At 35.9% G+C, this 25,920-nt stretch overlaps 1 protein-coding gene across 3 annotated transcripts in view; it reads left to right on the top strand.

The window, feature by feature from the left end:
- Positions 1 to 25,920, top strand: part of LOC129227025 (tumor protein p53-inducible protein 11-like) — a 91,717-nt gene that overhangs the window by 11,843 nt on the left and 53,954 nt on the right. For 2 of the 3 annotated variants that reach the window (XM_054861660.1, XM_054861659.1), the window contains exon 2: positions 1,375 to 1,479. In XM_054861660.1, coding sequence (XP_054717635.1) covers positions 1,436 to 1,479 — 44 coding nt within the window. In that variant the 5' untranslated portion in view covers positions 1,375 to 1,435. Of the gene's footprint in view, positions 1 to 1,374; positions 1,480 to 12,421; positions 13,618 to 25,920 lie in introns of those variants that run through there. The other variant, XM_054861657.1, reaches the window with a different exon arrangement.

Here is a 25,920-nt window from a genome sequence, read left to right as displayed (position 1 = left end):
ACCAGAAGAGAGATATATTTAATATGTTTTTTCTGGTTGATATTAACGAGTTTTGCAATCTTATTTGATTCACAGAGATTGAAATCGTCAATTAGAAAGAATCAGATTGAAAAACGCGTTACGAGTTCCGTTTTGAACAAGATGAAAACCCCCCTCCCGTAGAAAATGGAATTCAAGTAAAGAGCTCCTAATTAGAACACTATTTCGCTCCCACCCGAACACGAAATGAACTTGATAGAAATATGCATTTTTTTTTTACTTAGGTGTGACCGTCTGCAGATTGAATTACTGGCTAAGTTATATACCAATATTATATATACCGTTATATACCGTTGCCCTTCAAAGGTGTTAAATATTGAGGTATTTAAGAAACAGCTTTAAACGGGCAACTCTTTCCCAGGTTTCTAAGCTAACTAGTACCAATATGCATACAGCTATAGGTGTTATAAGGGGCTACTGAGTGCTGCAAAACGGCAGTTTTGTACGTTTGAAAAGCCGGTTTCAAATTCGTGGTCTTTATAGTTTACTCTTTAGCTCCGGGTTTGAATTGAGTTCAGCCTAGGACCTCTCGCTAAAATAGAAACATTTATGTCTGATGTTCTAATTAATTGAGAAAATTTTAACAAACTTTATTTGATGCAGAAAAAAAAATCTTTTGAACGACTTCGAATGTTAAGGTTGTGGGAAACCTTTCATCTCTTAAGTAGTTAATTTATGTGAAATTTTACCAAAAATATTACTCACAACAGAACTAATTTGAAACTTAAAAATGAAACCCCAGGTGCAAATCCCCGGGGCTCGAAGTAATTTTGTACAAAGTTTGAAAGCTCTGGGTGCTATGGAGTCTCTTGGACGCAGAGCAGCTACTGACATCCTTTCAGAATTTCTTTGACGTTACTTTTTGTTTAATATAAGGAGTTAATATGCCATGTGTCAATATTTGTCATGTGTGAGAACTGTGTTCATTTTCATATGTACTTTGGGGAACTCGAGATTGTTTATTTTAAAACATTTTGCATTTTTGTTTTACGTAAATAAATGTCTTAGAAGTTCATTCCAAACTGGTAAATACAAGCAAATTGGATGGTACGTGTCTTTGGCAGATGGCAGGTCCGTCATTTCGAATTTTTCCAAGGGTGGGGAAGGGAGGGGAGCAAGCAATGCAAATTTTATCGGAAAACAGCAAAAATTACAATTACGTACAAAAACATTAATGCTTTAAAGCCTGGGAGGGAGGCAATTGTTCCACCCCACTGATCCCCCTAAAGGTTGGGTCTGGTCTTTGAGGTGCTAAAGTGTATGTTTGTTTCGTAGTTTTATTGATAAAATGTTGTGCATGTGCTGTATGTTGATATTAATTTTTCTATTTCGCAGTTTTCTGGATAAAAAGATGATGCTTTGGTAACAGATCAAGACATATCTGTACGTCTGTTCGATGGAGTCATTAAGTGAGCCCGAAATTATCTACATTCCATACAGGTAATTTATTTGTTTATTTATTTTTAATTGATTAGAATGTAAAAAAAAAATATGTACAGTAGAACCTCTCAGTGAGGGACACTAACGGAACCCGACATAATGTCCTTTAAATAGAGGTGGCCCTTCTTCCGAGGTAATTTTATTTACTACATGCAGTGTGTTAAATCAGTATAGTTTTGTTATGAACTTAAACTATTAACATTTAAGATTAAATACTTTTCCTTTTTCATACACAACTAAATAAAATTCCCACTTAATGATTTTTAAGTTTTTATTATTTTATTAATTACTAGCAGTACCCGCACAGCGATGCCCGTGCTAGAAACTTAATGGAGGTCCGTTGAATAAAAAAAATCGACGCCCCCTCCCCCTTTGATGCGTACTCACCTTCACAAAAAAAAAGTTTCTTTGGAATTTAAAACTTTTCGTCAAATGATTAAATTAGATTTACATTTGCTTTGAAACTCTATTTAGCGAGTGAAGCGGTTTTTACTGCAATATAAAATATTTCGCCAAATAAACAAAAAAAGACATCAAATAATATCTTCCAAATGTAAAAATAATTCCATAACTCTATTGTTTATCGTCAAACTTGCCCAGCAACCACGCTATCATATCCGTCTAACAAAAAAAAAAAAAAAAAAAAACATGGCGTGGACCATTCAAAAATCATCGTCAGAAAAAAAGAAAATGTCGTACATTTCACTTTTTCTTTGACAATAATAAATGTTTCGCCAAACAAACAGAAAGGTATGTGATCACATTAACAGTAGCTTTCACACCTTTATGTATTAAGAGCTGCATTTCCCGGCTTTGCCCGGTCTATCTTGAGAATAAAAATTGTGTCGAGTGACATATATTCAACAATCAGGCTTAAATAAAAGGAAAGAAAAAAACACCATGCAAAATTACCCTTCCAAACATTGACGACAGATATTAAAATACTTTTAAGAAATTAAAATGCGAAAGATGGATTTTGAAAGCGTAACCATGGAAACATGAAATGAATTCAAAATGTATTCAAAAAGCGTAACCGTGGAAACGTGAAAATAAAATAGTTGACAACCTGAATCAAAATGACATACTTCGAAATTGATTTAAAAACGCTTGTAACTTTTTTTCCTTTGTAGATCCATAGGTCGAGAGAGATCTGGAGTAAAAAATCTCGCTTTTTCCAATGCTGTCAAAAAGAAAACTGTGGGACAAATCCTTCACTTTTTATTGATAGCTTTAATGAAGAAAGTAGTGTCTAAATTTCAGCTAAGCCTAAAAAAGTTCGAGCTAAAAACGCAATTACTCCCATCGTAATAAAGTTAGAGCATCGACACAAATTGCTTAGAAAGCGGAAAATTCTACCCTTTTCAACGATACATAATATTAATATGTGCAAGTAATTTTTCACCCCTTTAATAGCCAATAATAGGCAATTTACGTGAAATTTGCGCCTAAATTGGAATAAAAAAAGAACTATTTATCGGATTTTTTTTCGAATTATAGCCTATGTTACTCAGTGAGAAGTCACCTTTCATGTAGTGAAAGAATTTTTCAAATAGGTGCAGTAGTTCCGGAGATTACCTCGAACATATAAACACACAAAAATTCGTCCTCTAGCTTTATAATATTAGTAAAGATAATTGAGTCAAAAAATTGGTAAGTCCAAATTTTGCTGCATAAAGCAATTATTTTGAAGTAATTCTTTGCGTGAATCTGCTTCATGTCATGTAATTTACAATGCAAGACATTGTGAAGTGCTATTAGTGTTCACATTTCAATTTTTATACAAAAAGCTAGTCAGTTTCTGTGCCCTCTCCTTTGGCCCTGAGCCTACATGAATAAATATCTGGGTGGGAAAACCATGCATGTAGATTTGTACGTTATAATACTTGTTTCTTTAATATATATTAATGTTCAACTCTCCTCAATTAATATTTCAAGGAAAAGTGAAATTTGAATTCCAGTAAAGTCACTCTTTCTTATGCATTTGTGCATTTTTTTTTTTTTTTTTTGTAATTTTTTTTTCTCTGTGACTGTACCTTAAATAGAGTGCCCCTTACTTAGAGGTAAGTGCATGGAAGTCCCTATTCAAAGGGACTCTGACCTAAATAAATGTCATTTAAATAGAGGTGTCCCTTTTTCGGGGGTGTCCCTTAAGGCAGGTTTTACTGTATATATAATGCGAAGTAACAAAGCCATTCAGAAAGTATGTCGACCCAAATACAAGCAGCAATTCGTACGGGATGTTTTAATTACGACTCAAAAATTTTCTGACACATCACTCATGGTTTAAATTGTAATTTTAGACAGTCGGTGTTTTTTTTTGGGGGGGGGGGGTGAGGGACTTTTGTTCAAGTTATCTGAATTTGTTGCAAAATTAGCCATCGTTGGTCTTTTTTGAATATTATAAATTATAATAGTCAATTAAACAAGTCATTAAAAGCGCCTCCGCCCCAGAGTAAAGCGAGTATTGAAGTTGCTTTTACAGGCTGTCAACACGAAAGCATTTCAGACCATAGCCACGTAACCATGTAAACTGGCGATGTGAACTGTCCAACTTTTAGCCAATAAGTTTTTTAACAGTGGTGTTTCTCGCAAATTTAGTTAAAGAGGAAATTTAAATTTATTGTCACGAAAGGACGCGCAATCATTTCCACTCATTTATTGGCCACAATCGCCACTTGAATCCGGACAGCCGTCAGCCGTCTTCTCTTTCATCCAACAGTGAATGCTGTACTCCATATTATTATCGTTCGCAGGTTTCTGTGAATTAATTTTGTAAAAATTCTCATTTTGAACTATTTTGCAGTTGACGGCAATAAGTAAAGCCCAGCCCCTAAAGCGGATCCGTGTGGATCGTTTTGTTCTGTTATGAATCGAAAATCTCGTTCTGGAAGTTCCCAAATTTTTTTCTTCTTCATCCAAATATTCAGAAGTTCGTTTCGAGCGGGAAGACAAATGCAAACTTCTCTTCAATAAGATAACCATCAAGTAATTTTAACAGCAAATCATGGTTTATAATTTTCTGCCGTTTTCCATGTTCTCCCTTGCTGTCCATTAGCAATAAAAAAAATTGTATACACTATAGCCCGCGAGATAACATCTTATGTAATGTAAGCCCACGGGTTTAAAAAAAAAAAAAAACGGTTGGAGCACCCTTGCAATCTGAAGTCTGTCTGGATTTTGTATTAAGTTACCGGCCTAAGTCAAAAATACTTAAAATACACCACCAACTCAGTTATTCCATCCGAGGACTGCAGTTTCGTGCTTTTTAGCACTTATCAGCCCGGAATAGGAATCACATGAGCTGGAGGCGAAAAACCTCTTAAAGGAGCCAAGAGAGCCAAACAAACTGGTTGGTGTGCTAATTCTACATTAACTACCAGTTTGTTTGGCTCTCTTGGTTCCTTTAAGAGGTTTTTCGCCTGCAGCTCATGTGATTCCTATTCCGGGCTGATGAGTGCTAAAGAGCACGAAACTGCAGTCCTCGGATGGAATAACTGATTTGGTGGTGTATTTTAAGTATTTCTGTCTGGATGTCTGGATTTCTCTCCCTGCTTGGGTGTCTGGATCTCTGACGCGCGCATAGCGTCTAGACCGTTCGGCCGATTTTCATGAAATTTGGCACAAAATTAGTTTGTAACATGGAGGTGTGCACCTCGAAGTGACTTTTCGAAAATTCGATTTAGTTCTACTTCTGTTTTAATTTTAAGAAAATTTTACCGTGCAAATTATTATAACATGGACGAGTAAATTACCATAACATGGACGAGTAAATTACCATAACATGGACGAGCAAAATACCATAACATAGGCGAGCAATTGAGCATAGCAAATTGGCGCGAAATTCATCATCCATTATTTGTAAATATACAGGGGAACCAAATGACCTTTTATTTTTCTAATACGGGCAAAGCCGTGCGGGTACAATTGGTAAAGAATAAATTTCGATTATGTGATACAAGAAAGAGATTACAATTTATTGAAAAACATAATAATAGAGCTATTTGTCATTTTTTATTGTTAAGATATTTTAATCCTCGAAAGGTAAGCAACAATCCTCTTCTTCCCTCTTATATTTCTAAAAATTGCTTAATTAATGACAAAAAAGACAACTAATGATGCATCTTTAACATGCTGCACAGTTTTTGGTTTTATTTTTCTCACAGTTTCGCAATGACATAATCTTCTTTCTTGCAGAAAAAGACAATCCAGTATTATCTCCCTCGTTCTGAGGAATTCTGCTCAACTTTTTTAAACGACTAATTTTTTTTTTAGTTCGCAACTAATCTCATCAGTTTCAAGTGCTTAAATAGCGGTTACACCAAACCTGAAAAATGGTTACTATGGTTCCCTAATCTGTGTTACCATGACTACAAGGGAACCGAAGGATTGGTAAAAAAATAATGCTATCAAGGCATAAAAGTCCTGCGGATTTAAGGTGATGTTTTCTCCCTGCCAGAGTTTGTTCATGGAAAATATAAAAATTTGTTTAGTTTTATGAATGCATAGCCAGTTCCGGATCTAGGGGGCGGGGAGCTTCTAGGGGGTCCAGTCACAGGCGAGCGCATGGGGGTCACCAGTGGCACCGTGGTACCCCCCATTAGCACATAGAAATGAAAGTTGATACCAGTGGTGTTCCTATAGGGTATACTTCATGTACGCCGTACACTCTCAAACATTTTTTAGACACACAGCGTATACAAGCTTCAAAAATTTTCATATTATGACATATTATGTATATGATCGCATGCACATATTGTGCGTAATGGATTACTGGGTGTATACCCTCACAAAAATTGATGGGAACATCACTGGTTGATACGAAAGTGGCTAAAATTTTACATTTTTTGGGTTCATTTATTTCTTACCTCATACGCTTTAAAAGTGTTTTTTTACTCACAATATTTAAAAATTTTCCTATGTAGTAAGCAAGTATGGGAGCCTTTCCAAGCGTAATTTCAACCTCCTGGTACAGTGGTACCCCCATTTCTGAAGCCCTCTGCACGCCTATGGGTCCAGTGGGAGCAAATTGCGGGAATGGGGCAAACTCAGCCAATGTCTGATTTTCTTATTTATTTATTTATTTTATTAACATTATTATTATTATTATTGAAACTAGATGTAAAAATTGAAGGATAAGATCAAAAGAGCGGCAGTTTCAAGTTTTTGCCCCAATTGGTAAAAATTGCAGATTCGATGTTGTGTATAGCTTTATGAATGAATCCCGAGTTGCTACGTTACATACGTTTTTGAATGCATGTTTAAACACTGATTCTCTTTACCGGACTGCACGTGCGCGACGCAAAGGAGGGTCATATGTTTATGAGTCTATGTATTTACCCGACTGAGCGTGCGTGACGCAAAGGAGGGTAAATGCTGCCGTGTGCAGGTAAACGCAGTAGCGTAACTTCAAATTTTGGGCCCCCCTGCAATATCTTATTTTGGGCCCCTTACTAAAAATCGTATTAATGTATATTTGTTGTACAATTTTTCGATTTTGTCTCGGCCCCACTATTTTCTTTTCAAACACACACCCACAATATATATATAGAGAGAGAGAGAGGGGAGGGAGGAGGTTGAGCTTTTAGTTTAAATAGGGAGCATTAGCTGCAGAAAGCCGGAGAATTCGTCATAATGAGGAGAAAAAAAATAGCAATATGAATTTAATTGCAAAGATAATATTTGTACAAAAACAGTGATTCGACAGTAACTTTCTTACACAAATGTTTTGTCATTGGAAGTTCGAAAAACGCAATTTTAAAAGACCTTCGATGATGTTAAAACAACTAAGTTCAGATTCGGGGGTTATCCCCGGAAATTTTTCGAAATTGAACATCTAAAAATGCAATAAGCCACCTTTGTTGACGTTAGGTGAAAGGATGAGGTTCAGAAGTCTCCACCGGAGTTTTTCAAATTTTCAAAATAGTGATTTTAAACGCTCGTCTGTGATGTTGGGAGGAAGGAGGATTTAAGGTTCGGGGGACTTACTCGTAAATTTTTCGAAAGTTTTACACTCGTGATTGTTAGTCACCTTTGGGGGGGGGGGGAGGAGTCAGGGAGTCTTCGGAAAATCTCTCTGTATTAGTTTCAAAAACGTAATTTTAGACAATCTTCCTTATGTTAATAAAGAAGGGGGGGGGGGGGGGTTCGGGGGATCTCCCCCAGAATTTTTTGAAACGTAATTTTGGGCAACCTTTGTAGACGTTACAATGAGGGATTGAATTGGGGAAGAAGAGGGCAAGTTTTGGGGAACTTCTTTGTTAATTTTTCGAAATTGAAGTTAAAAAAATGAGTATGTAAGCGATCCTTAAATTGCCTTTGGAACTTCGATTTTGAAAAATTAAGGTGCAAAGTTTCAAATCCTCTCATCTCTTCCCCCAACTTCATCAAAAGTGATCCAATACGCTTTTATAATGTTATGTAAGTAGAAGCTGTTCAAAGATTAGACTTCCGGAAAAAAAATTCATATTGAAGTTCCCAAAACGCAATTTTAAATGATCTTCGGTATTTTTAAATGGAACGAGGGTTCGGAGCAGAAGAGATAGGGTTCCGGGATTCTCCCGGCCCCGGCAGTTCTTCAAAATCAAATTAATATCACAAATTTAGGAAGGGATATGGTTCGAAACTTTGCCTCGGAATTTTCAGAAATCGAAGTTTCAAAAAAGCAGTTTCACGCGATTTTTGGACAGATTTTTGAGAAGAAAGTTTTTCTGGTTATCTCCCAGAATGTTTCCGGAATTGAAGATTAAAAACACAATAGGCTATCTTTTTGGTGAAGCAATAGGTATTCCGTTTTAGGATCCCTTCTTTCCCACTTTCTTGGCTAAGTCCCTATTTTTTTACTTGTTTTGGAAAAAAATATAAGAAAACTAAGTAGGTAAAAAATTAGCAATTGTCCCCCCCCCCCCCTCAAAAAAGTTTAAATTAACTATTGCATTTCTTTTTTTTTTAATTGTGAGGTCTCTAGTTGGGGGCTATTCCCCCTCCTAAAGTCAGGGCCTGTTTACTGAATAGGCCGTGGCCTAGAGACCCTGCTATTTGGGGGCCCCCAAATGGCGAAAACTGTTTTAGTAAACGGCAAAAATTGTAATATTTGGCGTCAAGAGGGCACCGAAAAAGCGTTTGGCCTACGACCTCTGATATCTCAATCGGGGGCCCTAGGCCAATAGGTTATGCAACCCTAGAGATAACGACCCCAGAATAAAAAAAGCATTACGGAAAAATTAAATGAAATTGAGTGAAAACAAAGCTAAAAAAATCTCGGGCTCCTTCCGATTTCTCCCCCTCCCCCTCCCCAATCCAGATCCTACTCAAAAACTTCTCTTGGTTGTCTTTTTCCGGCTCCGGTACGGTCAGGACTTTTTCCTTATTTTCCTTTCCTTTCAGGAATTTTCTCTTCTTTCCGTGACAGGTGGCCTACGGTGGGCAATATGATACCTTTTGCACCGGGCCGTGGTAGACCGATCGGTAGAGTGTCGGATTCGGTGCCGGAGGGTCCTGAGTTCGAACCTCGATGGTCGAAGACCCACCGTCGTCATTAAAGGGGACTGGGCGACGTTAAATAAGCTCGTAGTCTCAATGTCCTCCAAGTGAAACGATACCTCTGGGGGTGCTAGCACCAGGTAGCTATTAGCTCCTGGACTAGTTCTAAATTCTCATTAACTGTTCGATCCGGTGATGGTGCTGCCATCTATCGGTATATAAAATAATGGAGGCAAGGCACTTAGTATGCAGTCCTCGACATAAATACAGTTGTAGTCAGTTGTGACTCTGAATAGGAATAGGAATAGGACCTTTTGCACCCAGCCAAGATTTGGTTTTCGCGTAGGGAATTTGGGCCGTGGATCCCTTCTCTCTACTCAGGACCTGTTCACTGAATAGTCAAACAAGGTTGTGACCTAGAGCCCCTTCTATTTGGGGGCCCCAAATGGCTAAATCTATTTTAGCAAATTGCAAAAATTGTAATGTTCGGCTGCATGAGGGGACCGAAAAGGTGTTTGGTCTAGGGCCCCCGATTAGTTAATCGAGGGCCGTAGGTCAATCAGTTCTGGGGTTCTAGGAGGCGCCAGAACCAATACATAAGCTTTTAAAATTAATTTGAATTTCGGAGAAATTTAATCAAATTGATTGAAAATGTTCAAAAAATTTCGGGTCGCTTCCTACTCCGCCACCCCCCCCCCCCGCGTTGCAGGGTCTTGCGGTACGTAGTTACGCCACTGGGTAAACGGCAATATCTGCAGAAATGAGTTTTCGAGACATTCGAAAGAAATGTGTGGTGGATTCAATACTAACAATAGGAAAATGTTGGAGTTAGACGCTTTTTTCGCGCCTTTTTTTTCAGCCGAAACCCAATAAAAGAGCTTGTACAATAAAGCTAACGTACATTATATGACAAAAATGCAAAATGCAAAATTTGCAGTTACTGTCCTTTACCTGCCCACGGCAGTATGAGTCTATGTATGTATGTTTGTTCCTATATGGCGTTGTACAAGTTAAACCCTTTTGCCGATTTTTATAAACCTTAAGTCAATCGATTTGAAGCAGAACAGAAGAATCAACAGTCAGGGCCCATTCCTTTTTGACCAGTCAAGGAACCCCGTAAAATTTGAATGGGCCCCGACTTCTATTCTGCTTTTGAATTTATGATTTGTCATGTGTGTGTATCGATTATAAAACTATTTCAATGGAGTAGTTATTCAGTAATATACTTAGTAAAATTTTAAACTACTGGGCTTATATTTTTTCTTTTTAGTTTTTTAGGTTTTTAAGCAGTCGGGTTTTTTGTTTTTATTTTATAATTATTTTTTATTTATGTGCAAGTAATATTTTACGTACTTTTTTTTTATTTAGTTTTAATGTAAAACATCCCAACTCCTCAAAATTCTCAAGTCTGTCAAATATTTTTTTTTTCAAAAATCGCTACTTCCTCAGAGGGAGAATTTGCAAACGAAGTGAGCAAAAGGCGAACTCTTTGGTATATTTTTTGGGGATTATCCTCATATAAATAATAGCCGACCATCGAGTAACCCGCGTGTTTCAACAATGAAACTCGGGCCACGGCATGATTATTTGATAATATGTTTTGGTAATATTTAACACTAGTGGTATCCGCACGGCTTTGCCCATAGTTTAAAATTAATACGTCATTCGGTTCTTCTGTATATTTACAAATAATGGATGACGAATTTTTCGCCATTGGCTATGTTCATTCGCTCTCCCATTCCACGTCATGATAATTTCGTAATTTACTCGTCCATCTTATGATAATTTTGCTCCGGAAAATGTTCTTAAAATTGAAATAGAAAAAAAGTTAAGCGTTAATCCACTGGAGTTAGAGTTACTATTTCAACTATCAAAATCTCACCAAACAGGCAGTGGCTTTGTTCAAATGTAGAAGCAATTTTCATCCGTCATACCTTGACGGACGATTTTCTAGTTATGAAATAAACACTCTCTATCTCTCTCTTCCTTCCGAAAATAAGTATAGTTGTGCTGCTAGACGATAGCACCCTCTTATAATATATTTTATCATAATTATTGGGATCGATCAACATCTTTTTTCTAAATACGTGCTTTGGTCTTGTATTATTTATTTGCAAAATGCTGAACTAAAATTAATTCGTAATCTCGTCAGACAATCTTGCTCTGTTCAATCAAAAAATAAATGAATACATTTGAGCTAAAAGGAAGAAATGAAACAAAGACGTAAAAAAAAGGCTCAAATTTTCAAAAAAAAAAAAAGACACGCGTTTTGGAGTACCAAAAAAGGTCTTTTTCAAACATGTGAGCTTTTTGATGAAATTACATCTAAAAAAATGTTTAAGTCTTTTGCCATTTGTCGTGATATCCATTGGCTCACATTTTTTTTGCTGAAAAAACCAAATCACGTGTCTAATTTCTTTTCCCGGAAATTGGCTTTTTTTCTCTCTTTTTGATTTTATTTTAAAATTTAACTTTTTCCAAATAACATCATTGCACAGGAGATTCTTCATGAATTGCATTTCACTTTACTATGAGCAGGGCCGACTCTAGTAGTTCTGCTGCCCTGGGCGATATTGACAAGTGCCGCCCCCCACCCCTGCCCATTGAACAATTATTCTAATAATACAAAATAATATATTAATAAAATAAAAATAATTGTAAGATACTCAAAATTAAAATGAGTTATTAAATAAATTCCAAACTGAGTTTTGAATATACGAGCACTGGTACACACTTTAAATTATCTTTTTTAACATTAAAGTATTGTAACTTATGGCGCTGAAACATTTTTTAATGTTTTCAAAAGACATTCAAATCACGCAATTTGTCACCTATAAAATTAAATTGAATTTCTTGTTTAATTCCAAACTATATTTTGCATATCCATGCCCCGGTAGACACTCTAAATTATTATCGTTTTTTAGCATTGAAGCAGAGAATTTTATGACGCTGAAACAGATATTCATACAAAAAAATGCTGCTATTTCGAAATTTGCCGCCCTAGGCGGCCGCCTAGCTCACCTACCCCAGGAGCCGGGCCTGCCTATGAGTAAACCATTCAAGAAGGCAATTATTCATCACATATCTCATGTTTCTCTCCTCCTCCCCCTCTAACAAAAGTAATTATAGCCCAGCGTGAATGTTCGAAACACGTCAAACAGTCATATAATGGAATGGAAAGATCTTATAAAAAAGAGTATCGATATCACCTAATCTTTCTTTATACTTGGAAACCCCAAGCAACAGATGATTTACCAAAAGAAAGCTGAGCGCTGGCTACCATAACGCTCTTATTGGTTCTTTTTCACTTGCACTTTTCAGTTGTTGTCCGGAAACGAAGGAGTGGGCGTTCGTTACCATAACAACAACAGCTAGCAGATGTTATTGGGCACGAGAGAAACGCAGCTATTTCAAGGTCTTTGGTCTCATTCCATCCCCAGGGCTTTCGAAGACGGAATATTCCGAAAAAAATCGCACCCACTGCTTTCTCAGACGATACCGTAATGCAGATGGAAGAAATAGTACCTGTCAGACGAGAAGTGTTTATTCCAAAATTACATTCTATCATCGAAAAAGCCGTTTCATTTGACTAGAATGGCCATTAAAAATGTTTCGGCACCGCACTAAAGGAATGTATTGCAGCCTGATGCGTTAATTTAAAGGAAGTGTCAATTTTCGATCATTAATATCCAGAAGGCGGAAAAGTTCTTGAAACCTGCACGTTTGTGCTTTTGCCACTGAACAAAGAAAACAAGTTGTGGAATTTTTTTTTAAAGTACTCATAGAAGACTTGAGAAAAAAGAATATAATAAATATTATTTGCAGAAAAATATTTTTCGTAGCAGTTATTACAAACATAGCCAGAAAAAACAATTTGTTTTCAGAAGAGAGGAAAATTTACTTTATTTTCTCGCAGAAAAAACAGCAAAAGACATCTATTTTTGTGCTTGTGTTTTACTGGATTTTAAATTTCTTTTGAGAAAGTTTCTTCTTATGCTGTTAAGGAATGACAAGAAATGAAATATGTTTAATCGAAATCGTCTGATTTCATTTTGGAAAATATTAATCATTTTGTGAAGTACACTGCAGTTTCCCTGCAGTTCAAAAACATGTACTTGGAAAATTATTCAATTTTTCTGCAGGCATTTTAAATATTGTTGATTTAAAAAGGAAATCAAAAATATGATCTATTTTTTGTTTTGAAGAATCCTTGATTTTGTTGGCTGATAAAATAAAAACTAAGTTTCAATATCTTAACTTTGCTTGGTGATCTATCTGTTTCAAGTAACAGACGATTTGATAAATGTAACTTGAACATCTGAATTGTGTTAAAAATTATTGAATTCGAGTGCGTGAAATGAAAGAAAAGAAAATACGAGCTTTTCTTGAACTGTAGAACAGAATTTTAAAGTTTATTAAGGTTCCTTTGAGCAAGATCATTTTTTGCAGAAATTAATGTGTGAACGATAGAATGAAATAAACTAAAAAATCATTTCCAAATCTTAAATTTATGATCTTTGAGTTAACCAAGACAACTTTCGAGATTAATTTCGTAATCACATACTGATCTAGTATAATTATGGAGCAGAAAAAGTTGGAAAAAATACCATCTCAACCAGATTTTCACGCCGCTCGAGTGAGCGCTGCTGCTCTTGAAAGGTAGGACCTAACTGTTGATATAGCTTTTTATAAATGTTATTTTTAATAACACTGTGTGACAAAAATGTTACTTTTGTTCTATAATATTGAGAAAAATAGCTGATTTATGTCAAGTTGGGCCTGCTAAACAGAAACATATAAACTAAATTCTTGTAACACGTACCATTTCAAAGTTATGACAATTTTAATTTCTATAAATGGCTAAAAACTGAAATGTTTGTATCTAATCTAACCAAATTTACCTACTTAGATTTTGAATTTTAATGCAAATATACAAATACAAATGTGACGACCAGCAACAGGCTCTTGGCCCAGCTAGGCTGATCCTAGTCAATTTATTAGTCCTCAATGAAGATCAATGGCCCTCTTAAAGCTTTCCATACCCTTGCTCATTACCACCTCTTCCGGTAAGCTGTTCCAAGTGCCCAAACAACCCTACTAAAGTAGTAGTTTTTCCTTATTTCTAGGTTAGCCTGAGATTTGAATAGCTTAAAACAATGACCCCTCCTCCTGCTTTCCGTGCTAAAATTTAATTCAATAACATCATTCATTTTGATAAATTTAAACAACTGAATCATGTCTCCTCTGACCCTCCTTTGCTCCAGGCTTTGCATATTAAGCCTATTAAGTCTTGTATCATAATCTAAATCTGAAAGTCCCTTTACTATTCTAGTTACCCTTCTTTGAACCCTTTCCAATACAGAAATATCTTTCCTGAGCTAAGGCGACCAAAACTGCACAGCATACTCCAAATGGGGTCTCACTAAACTTCTATATAAAAGCAGAAGAGCCTTCTTAGATTTATTTGAAATAGATCTATTGATAAACCCAATCATTCTGTTGACTTTTTTTACTTGCAATGCTGCACTGTTAATTAAACTTGAAGTCCTGATTTATTAGGATACCCAGATCAATATTTTTTTCTGCCTGACTAATGATTGAATCCTGTAAACAATAACTCGTACGGTTATTTCCATAACCTAGGTGTGGCACTGGACATTTCCCTACATTAACTGCCATACCCCACTTATCCGCCCAATTAGTAATATAATCTAAGTCCTCTTGAAGCTGTTTTAAATGTTCTTCAATTTCTATAATCTCCATAACTTTTACATCATCAGCAAAACAATTCATGCTTCCAGAAATATGCTCACTGATGTCATTCATTAAAATAATAAACAAGAGAGGCCCTAAAGCTGAACCCTGAGGAACCCCGCTTAAAACATCACTCCATTTAGAATAATTTCCTCTCAAAACTACTCTTTGTTTCGTTCCAGTTAGCCAATTTCTAACCCAAAGTAAAGTTTTTCCTCCTACACCTATATTAGATAGTTTGCTGAGAAGAGCAACATGCGGTACCTTATCAAAAGCTTTTTGAAAATCAATATAAACAACATCCACACACTTTTTGCTATCTAAAGCCAAGGTAACTATGTCGTATAGAAATGCAATAAATTAGTAGCACACGATTTACCTTTCCTGAACCCATACTGCAAACTAGTCAACAGACTACACTCAGGAACATTGAAAATAGCTCCCCAAGAAGGAAGCATTGGATTGAATTGAAATTCCTATTCCTATTCAGAGTCACAACTGACTACAACTGAATTTATGTCGAGGACTGCATACTAAGTGCCTTGCCTCCATTATTTTATATACCGATAGATGGCAGCACCATCACCGGATCGAACAGTTAATGAGAATTTAGAACTAGTCCAGGAGCTAATAGCTACCTGGTGCTAGCACCCCCAGAGGTATCGTTTCACTTGGAGGACATTGAGACCACGAGCATATTTATTGAGTTAATTTAATGTCTGATGTGGTTCTGAGACGGATGGGCTTCCAAATTTTGAACAGCCACTTCTAAATCTTACACAGAGTAGCACGGAGGCATCTGGCGTTTCAACGAATCCCATACATTGCTCTATAGGGGACTAGCTGTACACGACGCGCGTTGCTACGCCAACAAAAAAATACATCATTATACTGATTTTCATGACAATCGGTTGAACGGGGCAGAAGCTGCTACTCTGCAGTGCCACCTGGTGGCGAGTGGCTTCAATGAGCATATTATGCATCTTCTCCGTGGAAAAATACATATATATATAGCAATTTTCATAATAATCGGTCCAGGTATCAAGTGAAGCCGTGAATATACTCAAATTTTGTACTCACGCAGTTTGCAAGATCAATCAATCGCTAAAAATATCAAATAGAAAAAGTTTTAAATCCCCCCGTTGCATGAAAAGCCATAAAACAATAAAGAAAGAATTTATTTGTTCAAACTCAAGAAAAATGGCAACAGCTAACTTCTTATCAATGAGATCTTTCACGTGAATTAATTTCTGCAGCCGATAATTTTATTCGTATTTATCCAATGGATTGTGACTTAAATTGGAATAAAAAAGGAACTATCGATCGGATTTTTTTCGAACTGGTCTATAAACATTCCCAGTATCAAAAATAACAAACGGTGAAAGTTTCAGCCAAATCTGCCGGGTAGTTTTTGAGTTCATGGATGACATACAGACAAACATTCATTTTTATATATATAGATGAGTCGGCGGAGCGGGCTGGCGATGGAAGAGTCTCAAAAGAACGTACGAAGTCTTGTGCGACTCTAGCCGTATGCGGGCGAACACTACCTTGCTGGAAAATTGCTCCTGGAGGGCCATTTAGGAACGGTCCTAGATGTGGTTGCAGAATGTCATTAACATAACTCTGACCCGTTAAGGTACCACGTACCACAACTAGAGTGGACCAGCTATCATAGGCTATATAGCCTTCCAAACCACTTTGCCCGCTGTGCGGGTAGTGTGTCGTGCGATCGAATGGGTGGACTGGTACCTTTCTACAGGGCGCCTCTACGTCTGTGCAAGGATACCATTTGACCCCAAAACGAATCAGGAATCATCACTGAGCACCACCTTTTGCCATTCAGTGACATCCCACATCGCTCTGGCTTCGCACCATTGCAGACGGAGTTGCCATGTTTTGGTGTTAAAGGGAATACACGAAAAGGGCGCTTGGATGTTAGATTTACTACCGCAAGACGTTTAGAAATGGTTCGGGGAACAACTGCTACTCCTACGTCTACTTGTATGGTGAAACAAGTCACTATGGGTTATGGGATCTACAAGCGCTTGCCGCACGATCGTCCCATCCTCTCTTCTCGTAGTCTTCCCGGTCGCTCCATACCCGTTTTTTTTCTCTTTTTTTCCCCCACGTGAGTACAAATTCGTGTAAACTGCCTCCAACAGTTTCTAACGGAACACTCCGAACGATCCACCTAGGCAGCAACACGGCTCGTCGACCAGTCTGCAATTTTCACGCCGATGATCAAACCTCTCTCAAACTCGCTTAACTGTGACAAACGTGTTCTAACTCGTCTACCTGGCATCCTTCACTCATTAAGGTTCTCCAACAATCCAGAAGTAACCTGAAAATTTACAAATCTTAAATTATGCACTGGTTTATATAGCACCTTTTTCCTCAACTCACCGATACTGTAGAGTAAACGGTCATGCGCATTGATGTACCCAAACTTTGATCATTTGCATATCAGATGTCACTCTTCTTATACGCAAAATTTCACAATTGTACCTTTCTTCTTTCTTGTGGCGCTATTTTCAATGTTCCTAAGTGTATTAGTCTCTAAGAAATTCATAATCTTAATTTTTATCAAAGAAAAATATAGTTATAATATACATTTATACATACATTGTGAGAAGAAATAGCACAGGTTTTATCATTGAGTAGAAAATTAAGACGCATGTTAGAAAAGGATATAATGAAAAATTAAATTTTTCCTCTTGTAAATAGTAAACTCCTCTTGAATTAGCCTTCCATTTTTTTCTTAGTAATATTCCTCTATACGTTTAACTTCTTGATGAAAGTGTTCACCTTGCTCATTACTCACGGTTGAAGGATTAGGAGGGAAATAATCGAAGTGAGAACCTATCTTCAATGACATTCTGCATCCCCATCTTTTCACATTTTTGCAACAAGGTTTTCACTAAAAATTTTAAGTTTTATGATTGACTAAAAATACTTGAAGAGTTACCACTTCTTTTGGGACAACCAAGCCCTTAGTTCTTTTTGGGTGCGATTTTCATCAATGTCATTTTTCTTCATAAGCAATCTTCTTTTTCATTTTTATCCATGGGATTAAAAAAGTTTTTGGCAAACCGAGTTTTATATGTAAGGGTGGAAAAATCGTTTTCTTGAGGAATAAATGGTAAATTAGAATATTAAGTGAGAAACTTACAGCAATTCCAATAGGGAAGTTGCAACCAATTAAATATTCCTGTTTTGACTATTAGATATTGTTAACAGGTCCGCAAAACTCAGAAATTCACCGACGCTGTATTTTAAAACACAACGACTGATTTTTAATGAATTTTAAAAAATCCCACGCGCAAAAAAGCGCGCCTTGGGGTAACGTCACATGGCTGTAGGGAAACTCACTCCGAGCGAGATCCCGTGTTAAGACAACCAGCACGTAGCATTTAAAGCCTTGAAATCTATTAATTAATCCATTTAATGCACAATGGGACTGGATGCGTGAGAGGACAGTCCAATAACCTTCCTGAAGTGACTTCGATGATGATATTTGACTTTTAACGGGAGAACGAGAGAATCCAAGTTTAAGAAACGCGGGGAGTTAAACGAACAACGTTACTTGCAAGCGGGGTGTGTGGTAACCCTCGGTTTTCGCTTGAAAGATTTTCGCTTTATTGGCGATAAATTTTGATAAATCTCTCTCTTTTCCTTTCCTTTTCTCTTTTATTATTTTCTATTGTTTAAATTACATTTAATTTTATTCCATTTTAAATTTTTGCGTTTTAACTTTCCAAAAAAAAGGAAAATATTTTTCATAGTTTCGATATAAAAAGTGCTTTAATTTATTTTTGCCCGAACGAAAGGTTTATAGAAATGTATTTTGCAGCTAAACTGAAAATGTATTTTTAAAGTATCACTGAGTACTAGTTAAAATTTCATGATATATTTCATATTTATAAAGAAAGTATTAATAATGTTTTCATTATGATGAAAATGCAAATAGTTTTACCCCTTTCTATTTAAATTTAATGCGTGGGATTTCAGTTCCTTTGCAATTTTTTTAAATGTCTTATATTCTTATTAAATATATATTTTGGAAATTGTTGTGAATTTTTTTTATATCTTTTTCGCCATAATTTGCAATAATGAGCAACCCGGGAGAAAAAAAAACCACTGACCGCTCTTTTTTTTTTTTTCAAATTAATTCTCGGATGTTAAATTAGCAGTTATTATTTATTTTTGACATGTATTAATTTTTTGAAGGGGGGAGGGACTTTTTTCGGGCTCAAAGTTCGTGTGCACCAATTAATAAAGTTTAAGATTAAAAAGTAAGTAAATTCTCTTCAATTGACTAAACATCAGTTGACATCAACAAAATGAAAAGCATAATATGAACTCAAATATTACGTCAATAAACCACCAGGTAAATCCACAGCTATCTGATTTCTATTTGGTACTAAAATCCATGCCACCGGACTAAAATAACAAATGTCTTAATGCGGTATAAAGGATTTAACTTTGAAACTGTAATGGATTTCGTTGTCAAAGGAAGGAAATAAGAAACAAAACTAATACTAATTCGGCACTTAAATATTACATAACGATTAAACTATTTTAAATTTACATTCACTAAAAACAAATATAATTTAGAATTGTTTGAAGTAAAGAAGAAATCAGTCATTGTGTTGGTGAGATATAATAGAAAATGTTTTAAGCATCCCAAAATTCTAAAACGAGTATTATAGTCTATCAGCTAGAACGAAAAATGGCGTCATTTCTATGCGATAAAGCTGGGTGAGGTGTCATTTTCTTCGGTTTTTTGTGTAGATTACGAATATGCTAAGGCGGAAATCGAAATCGGTAGCTTTTGTGCAGTAATTGCCAAAAAAAGCATCAAAATCATCAGTTTTTGAAGTTTTGGCTTTTTGTCAATTCGAATGACTTTTACCAGAAACAATCCAAATGAAAGTTAGTCAATCTTTAATTATATACTGGGGGCTCCGCCTTCTGCTCGATTCGGTGGTCACTAACCCACGTTCGTCGCCACCGGCGGTGACTCAATGCCGCCTGCAGCGGGTGGCAGTTTCTAGCGAAAAAAACTGACTTGTTGCATTTAATAAATGCAACAAGTTAGTCAGCAATTGATTACATACTTGGGGCTCCGCTCGATTCGCTCGCTAATCCCCGTTCGCCACCTACGATGGCTCAACGCTGCCTGCAGCGGGTGGTTAATTTCTAGAAAAAAAAACTGACTTGTTGCATTTAATAAATATAAAAGAGGAAAAAATTTATTAAAAGTTATTCAAAAAAAAAAGCTATATGAGTTTTTAACTATACTTGGGGCAAATCTAACCTGGTAGCATTGTAAAGCCTACGCTGATCCTAATTTCAACATTATGACACTGCCAGGTTAGGATTGCCTTAACTATGCTTATGTTGAGTTTTAAAAAGATAGTGATAAAGAAGAAGAGTAGTTAAGATAATCTTACTTTAAATTGGTTTAAAAATCGTTGTCGTCGTCATTCCCAATCTCCTCACAACATCCAGTAGTTATAAAGTCGTAACTATCTGCATCAAGTTCTTTTTTGTCACATAAGCTAAACAGTTGCAGATGTCAGCTCATGACAGGTTGACATCCGATCATGGACATACTCCTTGTTGACAAAATTTGCATTTGTTGCACGATATCATTCCAATGAATTCTTAGGGTGAGAATTGACTCCCAAGCCAATTTATAACAATTTTATCGTTTTCAGCATTCCAACCATGTTGGTATGGCGTTGGAACAAATTGATATTGAACAAGAGATTTTCTCCATATTGCAGCCTGGTAAATGGCTCTCTTGACATGGAGACTCAATGTAGATTTACAAGGAGGCAATAGCTCAGACAGAACATGGCCTCTTTTAGAGCATTACCAATCATACCTCAGCTTGTTCATGTCTCCAGTTTTTGAACCGCCGTACATTTTACATACAAAGCGTTCAAGGCTTGCATTCAAGAGTTCACTTACTGTCCATTCTTCACTAAGGTTTTTAAAGGTTTCAATATAAAAGGATGCGGTGATAATTATTTTGAATGGTCCCTTCTTATCTTTTCCGTAAAACGCCGAAATGCTGTCACAACCTTTGAAGCTGTGAAATTCAAGTATAAGTCTTCCATCAGATCACCACTGGTGCATCCATCTGGTAGCTTAGCTGTTTTTGACAACATTCTGAAGGAAGATCATCCGGTCTTTAGCTTGCTTTCCTATTCGAACATAAGCGTTGCAGTTCAGTTTATGAATGAACGCCATCAGAATGAGAAGGACATCCGTGTCATCCGGGTGAACAACTATACTGCAAGGATGTTGCTTTAACCAACATGTGAGGCATGTATTGCTATTTTTGTGGTCAGCCTCTTCGAGGTTGCAGGCTAGTTCCATGCATTCAGTAGCTCCATTTGATGTTATTTTCCAGCATTTCTCATCACTAGCAAAGAGTAATTGTGTTCCCTGTAATCGACACTGGTATGCAGGTGTTTTCCACAAATCCAACAGGAACTGAATAAAGTTAGTTTTATTGCAGCTCACTGTAAGAAACTGTAGCCAAGATTTAACTTTAAAGCCTCTTTTGATATTTACATACAATGCTAGAATCGTATCATCTTAACGATAAGCTAGCTGAAAATCTTTTATAGAATTAGTTTTATACTTATCAAAAACTATATCAACTTTTTTTCCGGGACTATAAATTATCTTTTGGAAGATGATTTCGCCAATTTCGTTGAATGTCAGACCGTTAGTGATTTTAACTTTTCGGAGCAAGGACATTCAATCAAAAAAAAAAAAAAAAAATGCTGTATTTTGTGGATACTCAAGTTCAACGAGTACATTCCTTTCTACAACGTACCGCAATTGACTCGTAACCGTCTTCTAGTGGTAACAAGGAGTATGTACATGCTTGGATGTCAACCTGCCATGTACTGACATCTGCTACTATTTAAGGGAACAAGGGACTTTTGAATTTTACTTTTCAATTTTATAATTTTACACCATGTATTTGAAGTAATAGAACAAAAATAATATTTTCATATCAATATTAGACATTTTAAATGTTAATTTAAAAATTTTAGGGTTAAAAAAGGTGTTTTGTGAGGCATATGGAACGCAACATGGGCAGAATTGAAAACACTCCAGGCGCAATTCATGTAAACGAAAACCAACAATATTTTTTTTCCAGATGTAGTTTATCCGTATGAACATAAATGGGCATTGAATTCAATCTATGTGCGTATATAAACTAGAAAAAAAAAAAGCAAATTATGAATAGAATTTTACGTTTTTTTAATACGTATGCTACTTTGCTAACAGCGGATAAATAGTAAATTTTTGTATTTGGGTAAAGTAATGCCCAGTTTTATGAAGTATAAGACTGTTAATGTGCTCAAAAAATTTTGAAGCGATACAGTGAAAAATAATGCGGTGGGAGCATTTCGAGCCAAAAATGATGATTAAAAACGTGTAAACAAAAATCAGCTGATACTTTTATCCCTTTAAATACCACGCCCCCCTTTTTTAAAAATGTAAATAAAATGCGTAAAAATCATAATATCGCAAAAATGAAAATGGATTATCAAAGCTGGTACTAAGCTCTATTTTTTTGGCGCAAAAACAATTTTTGTGAAATTTGGTTGATTTTCCGAATGTATAAGGTCCCTTGTCCCCTTAAGTGCCAAACAAGAATATGATGCACATAAGTCACGACTTTATAAATACTGGATATTGTGAGGAGATTGGGAATGACTACGATAACGATTTTTAAGCCAATTAAAGTAAGAGAATCTTAAATGTTCTTCTTCTTTAACATTGCATCTTTATAAAACTCAACATTAGTATAGTTCGGGCAAACCTAACCTGGCAGTGTCATAATGTTGAGATCAGGATCAGCGTAGCCTTTACAAGGCTACCCGGTTATGTTTTCCCCAAGAATAGTTAAAAATTCATATAGCATACTTTTTTTGAATAATTTTTAAAAAATGTATCCTTTTTTTTTTGTTTTGTTTATTAAATGCAACAAGTCAGTTTTTTCTTTAGAAATTAACCACCCGATGCAGGCGGCATTGAGTCACCGTAGGTGGCGAACGGGGACTAGCGAGCATATAGAGCAAAGGGCGGAGCCCCCTTACGTAATTAATTGCTGACTAACTTGTTACATGTATTAAATGCAACAAGTCAGTTTTTTTTTTCGCTAGAAATTGCCACCCGCTGCAGGCGGCATTGAGCCACCGCAGGTGGCGGTGAATGGGGGTTAACGAGTAAAGAGCGGAGCCCGAGTATGTAATTAAAGACTGACTAACTTTCATTTGGATTTTTTTCAAGTAAAAGTCACTACAATTGAGAAAAAGCCGAAACTTCAAAAATTGATGATTTTGATGCTTCTTTTGGCAATTACTGTACAAAAGCTACCGATTTCGTTTTCCGCCTTAGCATATTCGTAATCTACGCAAAAACTGAAAAAGATGACACCTCACCCAGCTTTATTGCAGAAATGACGCTATTTGTCGAAATTTTGGGTGCTAGTTGATAGACTATTATAGTATGCAAACGGATAAAAGAATAAAATTAAAAAGGCACAGAGCTTTGGCATTGTGTTCTAGACCAGCAGTTCTAACCTTTTAAGGCCCCATAAAATGGATACTATTTTTACCCAAACTAAAATCTTCTTCTAAGTTCATACGTTTTGCAATATGACAAGCCGATGATCCAATCCCTGTAATTTTTAAACATTATTTAAGATTCCATTTTGCCCCTGTCATGGTAATCAATAAAATCTCGTTTTCTCTCAGCCATTCTCCCTTCTGTATATAACCAGAGCTGCCAACTGCTACAAAGAAAAACGTAGTTTCTACGAGCTACAGCCTTGAACTACGACGCTACGAAATAGTGTCCAAAACTTACGATTTTTTTTTCTTTTTACAGTACAAATAGTGATGTGGATCGGGTAATTACCCAGCGGGTAGGTAAATATTTTTTGGGTTTTTACTTGGGTATTTACCTAAGACCTGGGTAAATACCCAAAAACTAGGTATTTCATAAAAAAATGCAAAAAGTGAATGGGATTTTTTTTTTAAATCTAAACATAATATAATTGGTAAAACTGATACATACTTCTGTACTACACAGTTTATAATATTTTTTATTGAAAGACTTGATGAAATTATGAAAGAAACATATCCAAACCAAAGAATCTTTCTTTTCATAATTGGAGAAGATGTTTGCTTTTTTTTTTTTTTTTTTTTTTGTAACCAGTTAGGTTTTTTACTTTTTGTAGAATGGCTTTTTATACCTGAAATTTGGCTATCAACATTGATTAGGCATATCCAACACATTTAATGTGAATATCATGTTAGATTGCTAAGTTGTTTCACACAATAATTCTTTAAATATGTGATCAAAATACAATTTTGGGGCAAAAATTTATTGTTCTGTATATGGTTTGTTATAACAAGGTGTATTCCGAAAGTAATGTAATGGTTTTTTCCAGTTCGCTTTTATTGGTTGGAGTATAATCGAACTACTTTGGTTTAGGTGAGGGGGGACCTTAAGGTTTTCCGAAAAAACAGTCTCGGGGTTCTCCGAACTGTGGAAGTGGCCGGACGTAAGTTAATGTTAACCTCTGCGCATCGACCATGTCACGAGAAAAATGGTACACAAATAAGTTTTGTTGCTTAACCAAAAAAATCTCTTTAGGGGACTAACAAAATGATTCGTGCTACTTGCTTGCGAGTCTGTCTCAGCTTTTGCAATGATTGCATTAATGCTTTGAGAACTTTATTGGAAAAGCAGGAAGGTGTGGCAAGCTGTTATATTAAACCTACGTTTTAGGCTTCTCTGAAGTTGCCAGAAACATAACTGGCTTTAACCAAAAAGACTACTGAATTTTTCAAAAAGATTTCAGTACAATTTCTAGAAGGTTACTGAATTTAAGCAGAAAATATTTCTTTTCGTTCTTTTTTTTTTCCAAAGACTTATTTAATATCATTAATTTTTGCAAAAAAAAAGGTAGCAACATAAAATTGCAGTGACAATTTCATCGTCAGGAATTGCTGTTACTTTTTTTAGATGGTAGACGAACATCACATTCAGCTTCAAAGTTGCCTATTAGATATTCTTAACAAACCAAACGCAATGTACAACATTAAAGAAGAAAACGTAGAATGGCTGTAGTGTTGCAAAAGAGTGCAATTATAATTTGGGATAAGTGTACTATGGCCCATGAGTAAAAGCATTCATTCGAAACACATCATAGGATTATGCAAGATTTGAGAGGCAGCGATAAACTTTTCCGTGGTATTGTCTGAATACTGTCTGGGGATTTTTGGCAGACATTACCAGTTATTTCGATGAAATCAACGCATGCTTAAAACAATCGTTTTTATAGCGTAATGTCAAGATAATGCAATTATGAACATTCGCGTGCAATTGCAAAATGATTCATTCGCATAAGTATTTTCTATGCAATTGCTGGATATTGGAAACGGTGAAATTGAACTGTATCAAAATACACAATGCATCAAATAGTCAGATAATTTCTACACTGCCATTGAGACGAAAAGTAAACTAATTGAGAGTGAATTCCAGGATAAATATAATTTGTTTATCATAATTGTGCCTCTGTAATCGCGTGATTTTGGCAGCAAGAAACGTTGATGCTGATGCAATTAACTTTTAGATACAACAGTTGTTGCCCGGTAATTTGAAGTAATTTAAATCAATCGATATTATTGTTGTTAAGAACGAATCCGTAGAGTTTCCAACTGAATTTTAAATTCTCTAAATATACTAGGAAGGACACCACACACAATCTTCAGTTGAAAATTGGTTCACCATTCAAAATTCTCCATAGTTTAAACATATACAGATTATGCAAATATACACGTAGTACGTGTGTACGTACACGTAATATATACACACGTAGTCAAAAGGGTCTCGGGAAACGTTCTTGAAGCAACAATTTTGACGGCAAAGTTTAAAGGAGGAATCATCCTGCTGCCATGCGTTCCATTAATACCGTCAGAATCTCCAATACTATTTAGAAGGCTTCATTTTCCGCTTCGCTTAGCTTTCGCGATAATCATAAATAGATTTCTATGCCAAACAATGTATATTTGCGATTTGGACTTGGAAAATATATGTTTTTCCATGGGCAACTACATGTTGACGTCACACTCGCTTGAACTTTAAAATTATTTTTAACAAAAC

Source organism: Uloborus diversus, chromosome 7, assembly GCF_026930045.1.
Source record: "Uloborus diversus isolate 005 chromosome 7, Udiv.v.3.1, whole genome shotgun sequence".
Lineage (NCBI taxonomy): Eukaryota > Metazoa > Arthropoda > Arachnida > Araneae > Uloboridae > Uloborus > Uloborus diversus.
The sequence above is the reverse complement of the archived record's forward strand: the minus strand, read 5'-3'. Positions and strand labels throughout refer to the sequence as shown.